At 33.5% G+C, this 16,712-nt stretch overlaps 1 protein-coding gene across 2 annotated transcripts in view; it reads right to left on the bottom strand.

The window, feature by feature from the left end:
* ASXL3 (ASXL transcriptional regulator 3) overlaps positions 1-16,712 on the bottom strand; it is a 261,137-nt gene that overhangs the window by 124,681 nt on the left and 119,744 nt on the right. For both annotated transcript variants that reach the window (XM_074206270.1, XM_074206271.1), the window contains exon 4: positions 16,250-16,361. In XM_074206270.1, coding sequence (XP_074062371.1) covers positions 16,250-16,361 — 112 coding nt within the window. The remainder of the gene's footprint in view (positions 1-16,249; positions 16,362-16,712) is intronic.

The raw sequence follows: 16,712 nt of genomic DNA on the forward strand, positions 1-16,712 counted from the left end.
ACATTGTTTGAAGGAGAATCTGGGAAAGCTCAGTTGAGTCCCTGCTTTTTTTTCCTACCATCTTGGTTTTGTGCCCCTCTTCCCAAGCTTTGACCTCTAAAATGCTAATTTCCCAATAGTTCTTTTTTTTTTAAGGTTTTTGCTAGGCAATGGGGTTAAGTGGCTTACCCAAGGCCACATAGCAAGGTAATTATTAACTGTCTGAGAACAGATTTGAACCCAGGTACTCCTGACTCCAGAACCAGTGCTTTATCCACTGCGCCACCTAGCCACCCTAATAGTCCTTTTCTTTCTATTTCTTTTCTTATTAGTTTTTCTTTGTATCCTCAGTGTTAAATGCACAATCTAGCACAAAATGGAAGATTAATTTTTGTTTACTCATTGATTTTTATAAATAATTTTGAGAGAAACTTTGGGTCACAGATATAGTGTAAAGGATCTCAGAGACTATTTAATTCCCTTTTTTTTACAAATAAACTGAAATCAAAGAAGCAAAGTTACCAAAGAGCCATAATCAATTAATCAATCAATTAATATTTATTAAGTACCAGGCACTGTGCTAAACACTGAGGATGCAAAGAGGCAAACGATAATCCTATATAAATATCAGAGGTAGGATTTGAACTCACATTCAAATGTAGTATTCTTAAATTATATTAGGTTGCTCAGTGAAGCAGCTCAATAGACAAATCGCTAAATCACTGTATTTTTAGGGTAGTGCTTCTGATATTCAGAGACTACAGTCTAAGTCACTACTGTCATTTGGGAAAATTAAGTATCTAAAGCTTCTATTTCTGATCAAAAACTAGTCTCTAAGGATTATAAATCTGAATATTGTCTCTGTATAAAAATGTCAATCTGCCATATCAAGGCCTTTGTTTTCATAACGTGATGATTTGGCCTGTGTCAACACTACTTGGTCAGTCTTGTAATAGCAACAATAAATTCTTCTAATTGGGTCAACAAATCACAAGCCACATCTTGGATAAGGAGTGGAAAAACCCTACGTTTGTTGTAAACATTCCGTCTCCAGTCTAAATGAAATTCTTATCAATAATAATTTGAAGTAAATATTACAACTTATGAAAGGATCATAATATATATATCCATATCATCCATATTAAACCTCACTGGTTGCTTCTCCACAAAATACAATTAGGACTCAATTAACTTCACTAATAAAGATCAGTAGAAAGCTTAATAACTCCAAATGACAGATAATCCAAAAATCATTAAATCTGGAATTTTTTATGTACAATACCAACCTTCAATGTGGGTTGTCAGATGTTCTGAAGGTGGTGTAGTGGATAGAGTACCAGGTCTAAAGTCAAGAATACTTATTTAGGGGCAACCAGGTGGTGCAGTGGATAGAGCACCAGCCCTGGAGTCAGGAGCACCTGAGTTCAAATTCGGCCTCAGACACTTAATAATTACCTAGCTGTGTGGCCTTTGGGCAAGCCACTTAACCCCACTTGCCTTGCAAAAAAAAAAAAACCTAAAAAAAATACTTATTTAAATCTCAACTCAGGCAATTATTAACTGTGTGATCCTGGGCACATTACTTAATCTTGGCTTACCTCAGGTAACTCAAATGTAAAATAGATAATAAGAGCACCTCCCTCCTGGGGTTGTTTAAAGATAAAAGAAGGCATCAGTAAAATTCTAAGAACGGTAATTTAATAGATGTTATGTAAATGTTATATGTTATATAAATGCTGGCGATGATGATGATGATGATATTTATTTTGTTCCAGACCTATAATTTGATCTGTGTTAAAAACTACCACTGTGAAAAAACTAACAGAAATTAACAACTCATCCTTTAGGTAGTTTTAGAGAGTCATCTGAAAAAAATAGTTACTTCCCTATTGTCACATAGCAGTATATGAACCAACATTTTCCTTCCTTTCTGTCCTCTAAACAAAATAGTGATGCTGAATTGTAAATATGCAACTACAGAGGAATAAATTGGCTATTGTCTATGATATTATAAAATGTTAGGATGAAATGATGGAAAATGACTCACAGTTATATATAATACATTTCTTGTTATCCTAATAATTTTTTACCAACTAGTGATTTCTTATTCCACAAGCTTAAATCTCTACATTTGTCAAACACAAAATAAGTATAATCATTTACCACTGGTATACTATATATTACCCCTCCACTGATTATCTTTCTATTTCTTACTACAAGACAATTCTGATAATTACTGTTTTATGATATAGTTAAGCTATGGTACTGCTAACCCTCCTTCCTTTACATTTATTTCATTAATTTCTTGATGTTCTTGACTTTGTATTCTTCCAAATGAAATTTGTTATCCTTTCTTCTAGAAATATTAATTTAATTGGGATGGTATTGATTAAGCAAATTTAGGTAAAATTGACATTATTATATTTATTTTTGCCCACCTTTGAATAATTTTTCTCCAAATATTTGAATCTGACTTTATTTGTATAAAAATGTTTCTACACTTGTATAATTGTGTTCATGAAATTCCTCAATTTGTTTTGGTAGATATACTCCCAAACATTTTATGTTATCCACAGTTATTTTAAATAGTGATTTTCTATATCTTCTTATAGGGTTTCATTGTTGATATTTAGAAATGCTAATAATCTCGATGGGTTTATTTTATATCCGGATACTTTGATTATTCTTTCAAATAATATTTCAATTGACTCTCTAGGAATTTCCAAGTATATCATTCTAAGATACTTTTAGAACTTCTTTGCCCATTTTGATCCTTTAATTACTTTTTTCTTTTCTTACTATTGCTAGCCATTTCTAACACAATAATATTAGAGATATTGGGCATCCTTATTTCACTTCTGATAGCTTATCCCCACTACAAATAATGTTTACTCTGTTCGGAAAATTGGAAGTTAGTATGGAAGAAACTTAGATTAGACCAACACCTCATACCCTATACCAAGATAAGATCCAAATGGATACAGGATTTAGACATAAAAAAAACAATATTATAAGCAAACTAGAATATCAAGGAGTACTTTACCTGTCAGATCTATGGAAAGGGAAACAGTTTATGACCAAGGAAGAGAGATAGAGAATATACTAGATAATTTTGACTATGTTAAATTAAAAAGCTTTTACACAGACAAAACCACTGTAACCAAGATCAAAAGAAAAGTAGTAAAGTGGGAAACAATCTTTACAACTAATGATTCTGACAAAGGACTCATTTCTAAAATATACAGAGAACTGAGTCATATTTTTAAAACAAAAAGCCATTCCCCAATTGACAAATGGTCAAAGGATATGCAAAGGCAAATTTAAAGCTGAGGAAATCAAAGCAATCTACAGTCATATGAAAAATTGCTCCAAATCGTTACTTATTAGAGAAATGTAAATTAAAGCATCTCTGAGATACCACCTCACACCTCTCAGACTAGCCAGTATGACCAGAAAGGACAATGATCAATGTTGGAAGGGATGTGGGAAATCTGGGACACTAATACATTGTTGGTGGAGCTGTGAACTCATCCAACCTTTCTGGAGAGCAATTTGTGATTATGCCCAAAGGGCAACAAAAATGTGCATACCCTTTGATCCAGCAATACCACTACTAGGTCTATACCCTGTAGAGATGATATTCATAAAAGCCCTGTTTGTGGGGGGCAAAGAATTAGAAATCAAGTAAATGTCCTTCAATTGGGGAATGGCTTAGCAAAATGTGGTGTATGCATGTCATGGAACACTGTTATTCTATTAGAAACCAAGAGGGACGGGAATTCAGGGAAGCATGGAGGAATTTGCATGAACTGATGCTGAGTGAGATGAGCAGAACCAAAAAACACTGTACACCCTAACAGCAACATGGAGGAGATGATCAACCCTGATGAGCTACCTGCAGTGGAGAATACCATCTGTATCAATAGAAAGAATTAAAGACTTCGAACAAAGACCAAAGACTATTTACCGTCAAATGGGGGGGGGGGGGGCCATTATATTATTATGTAATTTTACTATCTCATACTTTATTTTTCTTCCTTAAGGATATGATTTCTCTGTCATCACAATCAACTGAGATTAACGTATAACATGGAACCAAATCTAACACTAACAGAATACCTTTTGTGGGGGGTGGGGAAGGGAAGCAAGAATGGGGGGAAAATTGTAAAGCTCAAACTAAACTCTTTCTTTAAAAAAAAAACAAAAATCAAATAATGTTTACTAATCATTCTAGGTAGGTTTTTCTTACCATTTAAGGAAAAATTCATTTATACCTAGGCTTTCGAGTATTTTCATAGGAATGACTTGTATTTTGTCAAAAGCTTTTTCTCAATCTTTGAAATGGAATAATCATATGATTTTTATATTCTTATTGATATAATTAATTATACTAAGCTTCTTCCTTATGTTAAACCATCCCTACCTAGCATAAACCACTCTATGGATAATCTTTGTATTTTTTTTAAGTCCCCTAGTTAATAGTTTATTTAGGATTATTGTAGATCAATTAATGAATGTGGTCTAGAATTGTCTTTCTCTGATTTTCCTCTTCCTGGTTTAATATCAGTACCATATTTTTTTCATAAAATGAATATGATTGAACTTACTCCTTTGCCTATTATTCCAAATAATTTACTTAACATTGGAATTAGTTGATCTTTGAACTTCTAGTAGAATTCACCTGTAAATCCATCTGGTCCTGACATTTTTCTTGGAAACTCATTTACAGGCTACTAAATTTCTTTTTCGGAAAAGTTTTATTTAGATATTCACGATCCTCTTCTGCTAATCTAGATAATTTATGGTTTTGTTAAACATTCTTCCATTTCACTTACTTGTTAAACTTTTTAACATAAAATTAGCATAAAATAACTCCCAATAATTACTTTAATATCATTTTCATTAGTGGTATTACTAATGATGGGGTTTTCTCTTTTTTAATCATAATACCCAATGATTTATCTTTTTTTCATAAACCAACTCCTAGTTTTATTAATGCAATGATTTCTCTTTACTCAATTTTATTAATCTCAGTTAATTTTTAGAATTTTCAATCTGATGTTTAATTGGGAAATTTTAACTTGTTCTTTTTGAGTTTTTTTTAAATTGCATTCCCCATTCATTAGTCTGCTCTTTCTATTGATGTTACCATATGTATGTATACATGTCTGTCTGTAAATTTGTGTGTATATATATATATGTATATAGACATATACATATTTACTGACATGTGTATGTGTGTATGTATGTATGTATGTATGTATGTGTGTATTCCTCTGATTACTACTTTTCCTTTAACCCATTGGTTTTGGCATGTTATCAACATTTTTTTTTAATAAAATTGTTTCTATGAATAGTTTTTTTTAAATATTGGGCTATTTAACCTCTATTTTTCAACCTGCTTTTCCATGGTCACTTATTAAATATAATTTTATTGCAGTATAATCTGAAAAGGATAATACTTTTCTACTTTTAATTATAAAGTTTTTATGCCCTAATACAAGGCTGTCCAAAATACAGCCCATAGTGCTATTTTATGTGGCCCCCTGTGGGTTTACTAAATGCTTTAGTAAAACAAAGCTGAGCTACCATAGAGCTCTCACTAAAATGGTAAATCAAAATACATTGTATGCTGTTTCATAAAAACCTTTAAAAGATTGGACAGTCCTGTCCTAACATATGATCAAGTTTTGTAAAGATAGCATATATTGCTTTTTAAAAATAAAGGTATATTCCTTTCTATTCTAATTTAATTCTCTCCAGATATCGTATCAAGTGAATTGAAGTTGATATATGAGAAGATACTGATAAATAAGTTTTCCTTTCAGTTTTATTAATTGTACTCAGATATTCAGCTTAATTACTTGCTTTGGTTAGATTTATCTTATTCTGAGAGGAGAAGACTGAAGTTCCTGTTTTTATAGTTTTACTATGTATTTCTACCTATAATTTATTGGTACATATTGGTTTAGTTTGGGTAGTCATTATCTATGGTACCTTTTACCACAGTATTGTTTCCATGTTTATCTCTTTAAAGATTTTTAGTTTTAATTGTGTCTGAGTTCATGAATGTTATACTCACTTTTTTGCATGAGATAAAGAAAAATAAATTCTATTTTAGTCCTTTATTTTTACCATATATGTATCACTCATTTTAAAATGAATTTCCTGTGAATAACACTGTTGGATTCTGGTTTTTAATCCATTCTGCTATATGTTTCATTTTTATGGGTAAGTTCATTTCATTCATATTCAAAGTTATAATTACTAGTCGTATATTTCGTTCATCCTATTTTTCTTCATTGTTTATCTCTCTTCAGACCTTTAACTTACTTCATCTTCTAGTATTTTAAAGAATTTTCCCTGGAAGGTTAATTAGACTTGTTCTCCTTGACCTCAAAAGCAAAACTAAGAAAAATGGGTGGAAATTTTAAAGAGTCAGAAATATAACTACTCCTATTTGAAGAAGAGGGATAGAACTGGCCCCCTTTAAGATACAACAACTAAAGTGGAGTGAGAATACTATCACTTTGGAAAGGACTTCTACTCTCTATAAACTATTAAATTTGATGCAATCTGGGGCAGCTGGGTGATGCAATGGAGAGAGTACGAGCTCTGGAGTCAGGAGGACCTGCCTGAGTTCAAATTTAGCCTCAGAAACTTAATTACTTAACTATGTGACCTTGGACCAGTCCATTGTCTTGCAAAAAAAGAAAAAGGAACAAAAAGGGAGAAATCACAATCTTCCCTTCTCACATGAAATTATTATGACTTCATTTATACTTTGCAGTTATTTTCTTACATACTCTTTCCCTTTCAAAAGAATTTAAGCTCTTTAAGAATTTTTTTTCCCTAAATAAGCACTGAGTTTTGTTGAGATGAATTTATTTTTTTCAACATTTAGCATTTAGCATTTTAATCTAGTTCCAGCTCTATTCAGGACTTTATGAACTGCTGGTAAGTTTGACACCTCTGATTTAGGGTTTTACTTCACAAAGCTGGTCCTCCCTTAAATCTTCCCCAGTAAAGGAACCAAATGTTACAGTTTCAAATAACTTCCCTGGTGTATTCAAAGGGGAAATGTACTGCCAGCAAATCAGTATAATTAGGCACAATGGGGCTATAATTATTATTACAGAGATATCCATCTCTAAGTAACTATGATTAGAGGGAGATGCCCAAAACAAGTAATTAAGCTGAGTATCCAGGTACAATTAATAAAACTGAAAGGAAAACTTATTTATTCATGTCATCTCATTGATAAAACAAGGAATTTATATATACCTCTCAACTTCAATTCAGTTGAAAAGGTTAGAGAATTACAAAGTTGAAAGGGGACCTTGAAAGAGGCAGGGGACAGGTCTCGTCTATCCTTAGCTTATATAAAGAAAGATAACATTTAAGGCAGAAGGAGAGCTATCCTATTACAAGCAAAAAAAAAATGTCTTCTCTAATTTGATGCTAAAACCAAGTCAAGTAGAAGGTTTCAGACACAACCAATGGAAAAGTCAGAACAGAAAATAAGAAATTGAAAAGTAATTAACAACGCCAGGTATGAGTAAGATAATTCAACAACAATAAACAAGTATTATCAAGTATCTATATGTCAGGAGCTGAGTATACAGTACAGTACTGAAAATGAAATAATAATTACTTTCAAGCAATTTGTAGTCTAACAAAAAGTACATTTATTTATATATATACATACATATGTGTGTGTGTGTGTATACACATATATGTATGTATATCCCAGATAAAAAATAAGCAAGTGAGCACTTAGGTCAGCGTTTAAGAGACATTTTAAAGAGGAAGATTCTATTAGACAGAAATGAGTCTGTAATGGTAAGGGGGTAGGAGGTCATCACAGAAATTGGTATTATAAAGACAAGAGGATGGGTTACAGAACAGAAAAGACCCAGGCTGAATCCCAGAGTGAGAGAGGTGCAATAATAGGTTGGAGCATGGTTGAGAAATGCCTACAAGGCTAAACAGAGTTATTTCTATTGTATCCTAGTGACAAAAGGAACTACTGGAGTGGTAGCAGATATAGATAGCTTTTGTTAAGAGTTGCTAAGAAATGAGAGATACTGGCCAACTGTTAAAGGAGAGGATAGAGTCTAGTGATAGGTTTTTGGTTTCTTTGTTTTGTTTTTTAAGGATAAGAACTATTTAGGAATGTTTGAAGGAAGTAGAGAAGTTAAAAATAGATAAGGGGTTGAAAATTCAAGATAAAAAGGGAATGATTCAAGATACAAACTTCATGAGAAGCTGGAAAGATGACACTGAGTTTGCATGTAAAGAGATAGATCTTGAGAAGGTTATGCAGCAAATCTTTGTCAGACTTGGAAGGAGGAGATAGTAAAAGATGATGTTACGGGTCTAAAATGAAAAGAAAGTAGAAGAAGCTCCTAGAAGAATAGCTTAGTTGTTCTTAGTACAGGGACAAGATCTTTTTTTGGTAGTGGGAATAGGGAGTTAAGGGAAGACATTCAATTTTTTAGACTGACTATGAACTGAACCCATTTGGTATCATCTTCCACATGGACCTGATCTTTTAGACCTGATTCTCTCCCAGATTCAGTCACACCATAATGGAACTGTTTTCATACTTGTTTTATTTTTATTAAGTTTCTGATTTAATTTTTCTCTTCTTACTTTAGTGCTACCTAGGCTTCATGAACAATAACAGGTTAGAGTTGAACATAAATAGTCCTAATGTCATTAAAGTGGTAGAAGATTCACTTGAAGACTTTAAAGATCTTACCATCAACAAGAGAGTGGCCTCTCCTCTGCAAATTAAACTGGATATTTTCCATACAAAATATTGATATGTGCCTCAAAGGCTCATTCTCTATTGACACTTACTCATTGTCAAAGAACAATGCACTCCCAGGGACTGAGGGGAACCTTCATACTTGTGATAATGAACATTGAGGGGAACTTTGTTCAACTGAATTAACTTGGGTGTCTCTCAATGCCTATCTTAATTGAATCTTCTACTGCTATGGCTTACTCTCCCTTTGTTACTTTTAGAATGACCAACTCATTTTGCTCTGATTTTTGAATTTACCTTACCAAGGGATAGGCCTAAGTCAGGCTAAGCTCTGAAGTCCCTAGGGTCCAAAGAAAGTTTGAATGAAACCAAATGATGGTAATGTTTGTCCTTCATTCTTGAAGAAAACCATGACATCAGGGAGGTGATGCTATGGCAGGCACGTGAAGTGGATATGAGTAAAGGGTGTTGTGCTAAATCACCACCAGTCTCACTTTCTCTTCTGGAGCCATCTGAGTCCAATGACCAGATATGAATTAGGATAACTGGAGATGGTCTTAGATGCGAGACAACAAGGTTAAGTGACTTGTCCAAAGTCACACAGATGGTTAGTGTCAAGTATCTAAGACCAGGTTTGAACTCCCATCCTCCTGACTCCAAGGTCAACACCCTGTCCACTGCACCACCTAGCTGCCCTGGTAATCCTTCTCTGGATTAACCAGAATTAATGGTTCTCAGTTAATGGTTCTTAACCTAGAACAGTCAGAGCAAGTTGGAGTGAGTTGATCCAGAGCAGAGTGAAAAACCCCTTTATAAAACAGAATACATAGTGAGACAACACATGTATACATTTAGTATTTTATAGATCTTGGGGGTTTCAATAAGAAGGAAGGATGAGAATAGAAATATATGGAAAGCAGTCTTTCATTTCTTAATAAAGACTCTTTCTGTGAAAAGACTGTTAGCCTTCCTGTGTTCTATTCCATCTGTAAGCACAACAGCATAATTTCCAGATTCAAATAATTTTTCTAATTCTCCAGCACAAAGCAAGATACCAAAACTGGGTTATTATTAATGAAAAAAAGTACATACACTGATGTATTGGATGACAATCACTGCTCCTTAACCTATACATTTCCTAGAACAGTTAGTCTTTTCCTTATCTTCCTCTCCTAAAAATCACAGTCTGCAATACTTCTTTCCCACTCAATTCAATTTAATAAACATATATTAAGCACCTACTATATGCTAGATATTATGCTAAATGCTTGGGATAAAGAAAGGGCCTCTGCTCTCAATGAGTTTACAATCCAATCAAAGAGGCAACATGCAAATAAATAGATACAAAGACAGCTATAGAGAATAGGAAATAATAAAAGCACTGGAATTAAGGGGGATTAGAGAAGACTTCCTATAAAAGGTGGGATTTTAGTTGAGATATAAAGGAAGGCAGAGGGGTTAGTAATCAGAGGAGGAAAAGTATTCCAGGCAAGGGATTCCAGCCAGAGAAAATGCCCAGAGTCAAGAGATAGAGTGTCTTGTTCACTGAATAGCCAGGAGGCCAATGTCACTCACTCATAGGTATGTTTTTGGAAGGAAAGTATAAGAAGACAGGAAAGATAGAAGGGGATTAGATTCCAAAGGACTTTGAATGTCAAAAAATTTTGTGTTTGTTCCTGGAGGCAATTATTAAGTGAGGAAGGAAAGTAAGGGTATCATGAGACCTACATGTTAGGAAAATCGTTTTAGTGAATGGAGAATGGACACAAGTAGAAAGAAACTTGAGGTAAACAGATCTAGCAGTGTGTGTGTGTGTGTGTGTGTGTGTGTGTGTGTGTGTGTGTGTGTACGCAATCTGTCTCTGGGTGTCTGTCTGTTTCTATCAGAACATTTCCTAAAGTTTGTAAATCCTCCTGTTCAAGAATGAGGAAAGTATTCCTGGAAAATCATAGAAAGTCTAGAAGGAAAAAGTCCATTTGATAGCATAAGGAAATATAATCCAAAGGAATCACCATAGGATAAACCTAAAACAATACCTTAGTTTCCTCACTTTCTTTTGCATTCATAAATGCTTTTACTTTTCCTCCTTCTACTAGTGTGTGAATTGCTGCTAATGAAATGTCAATCTGACTATAGCCAGATGGCCCCAGAAACCAAAAAGCTACCTTCAGTTTTCTCTAGGCAATTGTGTACCCTGAGAAGCTGCTTAACCATATGTAATTGATATCTCAACAAAGATCTTTATCCATATACTTCAGGCCATCTGACAGCATTTTTCCATTTCTAAAAAGGAAAAGATCAGCCTTTGGGCCAAGAAAAACAAATAACCAAATGAATAAAATTTCATTAAGTTAACAACAAATTTGCCAAAAAAGTACAAAATAAGGGGACTATTATAAAAAGTTGGTTACAAACGGTAATTTTTAAATCCTTAAATTCTTCGGGTGATTGAATTATTATTTTTACTAAGAATACTATAGCTAAAGGATAGACTATATGTTCTCTATCGGGTTTTTTTCCCCTTCTTTTTAATAAAGAATGCAGAATACTCAAGCCCCCCACTACATGCTGTTTCATCCCTGAAAGTTATTAGACTTAATAACAAGCAGACCACTGTTTGATCTATGCTGGATGAAAATTGTACTTTCTCCAGTTTCTCCATAATTGCTTCGAGAATCCCCATTTTAAAAATAAAGTGTATAGCTAATGTTGATTTCTAATGTGAAGCATAATGAGATCCAAAAAACAAGAAATCCTTTGTTTCCTTGTCAACTGAAAATTTGGTCAATAGTGTAAAAAAAACATGCTACTCATACACAGTCATATAGTAAACAAAACTGGCATAAGCATGTCATGCAAGAATAAATAGTAGATAGTCCATTTAAAACAGCAACTGTGTAAGCAAAGTCCTGAGGTACTTTTACTCAGTAAACATGAATCTCAGACCAAAATAGCTCATAAAGTTCAAAACACTTTCTTTAGGTGACATAGATCTATACTTACATTGACATAAATGGTCATGGGTTGTCAACATAGGTATATCTAGTGATTCATCTAATTCACTCTTCGATCTCTACAGTTTAAGTTGTAAAATTTGAACACTTTACTTTCTTTAGCAGGTGAGTCTGATTCTTACTAATATGAGAAGTAGTTGACAAGTCAAAAAAGTTGAATAAAGAATAGTTAAGCAAAATGTACAGTAACTTAGAAAGAAGACTAAAAATGAATGAACACTATTATGAACACTATTCTATGTCATGTAAAACATTAGAAATGATTCCCACTATTGCCTCAAACAGGAAATGAATTTCTTTCTTCAGCAGATTTCAGAAAATGTCTTCCTAAAATATACTGCCCCCTAAGTTGCCCTAAAAACTGGATCAAAATAGACTAATACAGAATTAAAGTATCTTTTTTATAATTTCGCTCCAGTCAAGCCCATTATGATCAAAGCACTGCTGGTCTTGTCACTATTTGCAGAAGAACTACTTTCTTTTCTCTAAAATTCCTGTGTCCTGTTCTCTTGATGGTGCAGCAAATGCCAATAAATCTTGTAACCACCTGAGTATATAATCTATATTAACAGAGACAGATAAACACATGTTTGTATCTAAGTATATAGAGTTCCTATCAGCTTTCCCCATTTATTCAGTCCATAATAATAGTTTACATATATGTAGTATTTTTAAAAAAGATTTGAAAAGCAATTCATAACTCTTTACATTTGATCTTCACAACCCTCACAAGAAAGTTCATTTGATTTTCACAACTCTTCACAATTCTCACAAGAGAATACTATTATTCTCTTCTTTTAGTTGAAGAAATTGAAATTCAATAATTTGTCCAGGATCCCTAGTTGGTAATCATCCAGTTCTCTCTGCCTCCAAATCAAACATTATCTACTCTGCCATGATGTCTCTCCATAAAAGGAATGGGAAAGGTAAAATCATGATGACAGATGATGGTTTGTCAGATACTGCTCCCTTGTTATTTCCAAAGTATATCTGAAAGCTTGCTTTGGAACAATAATTTTCTCCTTCCTTTCGTTAGCTATGTGTACTTGAAATTATTTTCTAGTTCAAATTTATGAAAATATAAGAAATAATTATTAATTATATTGCTAGATGTTATTCAATCATTTCAGTTGCAGCTAATTCTCTCTGACCCCACTTTGGGGTTTTCTTGACAAAGATGTTGGAGGGTTTGCCACTTCCTTCTTCAATTCATTTCATAGATAAATAACTGAGGTAACAGGTCACCTACCTAGTGTCTCATAATAAAAAAAAAGACTCACAAAAATAAATCTTTCTATTTTGATGTCCAGTGCTTTATCTACTGTGCCACATAGTTTTCATAATGAACACTAAATTAAATTAAATAAGACACAGCCCTTGCCCTTATGAAGTTCATTCTTAAAAAGTCAATGTTTTAAGGTTAGCAAATAGATTTATGAATATTATTTCTTTTATATGCATTAGTCTCTTATTACTGGGTCAATTAAGATTTATTAAGTAAATACTATGTATCAAGCACTGTGCTAAATACTGGGGATAAAAACAAGAAAGACTGACCCAGACCTCTATGTGATTACAATCCTAATGGGGGAACACAATACACAAAAAGGAAGTTGAAAGAGGGAAAGTGCTAAACACAAGGGTACGATGAAAAAAATCTGAAGGAATGTAGCCAGTGGAAAATGAAAAGTTGACTGGCTTGGATACTGGATACCCTCCTGGATGGATGCTTTGGTAGGAGCACTTCACTACCTTCTCCAATCACAGAAGCAGAGGGTACTGAGAGCACTGATGTGGTGAATGAGGAGGATCCTGGAGGCAAGGATGGAAGACTCTAAAGGAGAGCAGAGGGCTGGAGGGGGTCACAGTATTAGAACAGAAGCTTGTTTATGGCAAGAACTGTCTTTCTTTGTATATCTGGCATATAAACACATTTTATGGGCTTTTTCATTTACACATCCATTTGTTCATTTACCTCAATTAAGCCCCAGAAAAGTTATAGGAGTTGCCTCCTAGGATTTAGATATTATTATAAACACTATTATTTTCAATGTTCATATGAGAAAACTGAAGCTCAAAAACTCATATGCCCTTTTATGTAACTAGTACAGGTCAACAGGCAATGTTCAAATTCATATCTTCCTTATTTCAATTCTATGCATTCTAGACACTGAGCCAAACATACAGAAGTAAAATACAGAAATTTTTTGCTGAAAAAATGCAGTTACAAGAGGTTCACAAGGTCAAGTTCATTATGCCACTTTTTAAAGAAATGTTAATGCTTGATATGGAAAAGGCAAAGGACTCCCTTCTGCTACTTAAAAAAAAAAGATAGAGCTTTAATCATAAAACTCAACTATCTAACCTATAATATGGAGTTGGTACCAATCATCTCATTTCTTTAATTTCCTACAACTGCCTTTATTTGCAAATACTCCCTAGGGCTGTAACAACAGGCTGAACACAAAAGAGGATTTGCTTAAGTGAAAAGGAAGCACAAGGTCCAGAAAGGAGTAATATGATTTGCTGCCAGAAGTAAAAGGGTGACAATTTAGAAGTGTCTCAGTGAATAAACTACTGTTCCTGATAGTATTATGTCTCACTTTCTACTTTCTCATAAAGAAATTCAATGGGGGGGGGGGGGGGGGGGGGGGGGCGCTAGGTGGCGCAGTGGATAAAGCACCAGCCCTGGAGTCAGGAGTACCTGGGTTCAAATCCGGTCTCAGACACTTAGTAATTACCTAGCCATGTGGCCTTGGGCAAGCCACTTAACCCCATTTGCCTTACAAAAACCTACAAAAAAAAAAATTCAATGGGAAGAAAATTCTTGGAAGAAGTAGTTAATGTCATTTGTCTGGATATATAAGCTTATGTTTTATTTCACATGAAATTAAGAGACATGGATTTTGGCAAAGTGATCATTAGACCTAGAATTCAAAACACCTTAATCCAACCTCTTTAATATAAAGATTAGACTTAGAAAGCCTTAGAAAGGTAATTTGTCTGAGATCCCAAAGATAGGAAATAACAGATTTTGAATTGAAATTAGAATTGAAACCCAAAACTTCAATTTCAAATACAGTGTCCTTGTCACAATATCCTAGCTAGCTGACAGAAATTTCAAGTAGAGGGTCCCTCAAAAATTATTTTTATATTTAATCATCCAGTATAAGAGTCTATTCCTGTCACCACAATTAATTCATGCAAGAAATCAGAGATTGTTATGTATATCTCTGCCACTGTTGACTCCCTAATTCTATGTAACAGCAGTCCATCTTGCCAAATTATAACTAGAACAATGTAAGTATTCAGATGGTATCTGACAGCCAGTACTGATTATAGGTGAAAGAGAAAGAAAAAGTCCACATATAAAGCATGTCTTCAGGCTTTTAATGAAAGAACCTGGAGAACTTCTCTAAGATTAGCTGAAAAGAAGACCATTTGACAACCATTATTACCATGATTCTCATAAAGACCATGAAAAAGAACACTGATATGGGAGCATCCATTTAGTTTAAGGGAAACAAAGAGTCTTTTTTTGTACTTAATAAAATATAATGTTTTCAGACTAAAGCTCAAATGGGACCTCTAAATTTAATTAATAGTCATGGTGACTAGGCTAACACAGTTTCCTTCCCAAACCATCCTCTGGAGTCTACTGATGGGAAAGCAGACTGGGCAAGGAGAGAAGTCAGCAGCATGTAGAGGACAACTGTACAAAATACCTGCAAGGAATCAACAAGTGTTTATTGAGCCCTTACTCTTACTCATATAGATATAGATAGAGATAGAGATATAGATAGAGATAGAGATACACTGCATAATCTGTGCATTATACATATAAAAATTTTAACTCAAGAGTCTTCAGGGTCATACTTTCCTTTATCTTAGAATTCTAAGTAAAATTACATTAGTCATTCATCACAATGACTGATTCCAAAAAAAAATGTTTCAATAAAGAAAAAGAAATAGCTTAACAATTTAGTAAGACAATCAAGAATATACCATGTCTCCAAAAAATAAGCATTAATTTTTTCATTTCAATTTACAGAACTTGTCCAGGGTCACACAAAAAAAATCAGCATATTTTTAGATAGAATATGGGTCTTTTCAATTTTCATCCAGAACTGATCCACTAGAAATCTTCTATTCCTTATTATCATCTCATAAGAGAAATGTATTTCTACTGAAAACACTGCAGGAAAAAATAGTTTTCCAGAATAACACACACACACACACACACACACACACACACACACACACACCATATACACACGTGCTCTCACATGCATTCCCCAATCCTCCAGATCACCTCTTTGAATGAAGATGCATTGAGCACATAATTTATAATGTAAAAACATAGAAAAAATATTTCCTTCACTACATCTATCCTTCTGAAACATATTCAAGAAACTATGTAATTGCATGCAAGTAAACTACTTCACAGAACAAGGTCACATATCCTTAAAGTCTTTACACCCACCTCCATTTTCTTCTCCATTACTAGTGTTTGCTTCAGCCATTTCAGTGCCATCTAATTCTGATTCACAGCCTAAATCCAAGGTTCCATCAGCTGAGCATGAAGATTCTTCTTTCTAGAGCATAAGAGAAAGAAATAGGGAAAAAATTACAAATTAGCAACTCAAAATATTCATAATATTTTAAATGTACAATGAATTATCACTGGAAATTATTTCGAATTTCAACAGTAATCATCTACATCTTATAATGGCCATTACTTGTGGGGGGGAACAAATAAAATTAAACAATTGATAATGATTAAACAAATGATAATGAAAAATTTTAAAGTTATCTATTTATAACATAAGTGCCTCTATTCTATCATATATATGCAAAAAAGGAAATTTCTTGTTTTGTTTTTGTTCTTTAATCCCCCATTCCCTGAGCAAAAGAAAAAAATAAAAACTTTAAAAAAAATTAAATAT

The sequence above is a fragment of the Macrotis lagotis genome, chromosome X (assembly GCF_037893015.1).
Source record: "Macrotis lagotis isolate mMagLag1 chromosome X, bilby.v1.9.chrom.fasta, whole genome shotgun sequence".
NCBI classification, from domain to species: Eukaryota; Metazoa; Chordata; class Mammalia; order Peramelemorphia; family Peramelidae; genus Macrotis; species Macrotis lagotis.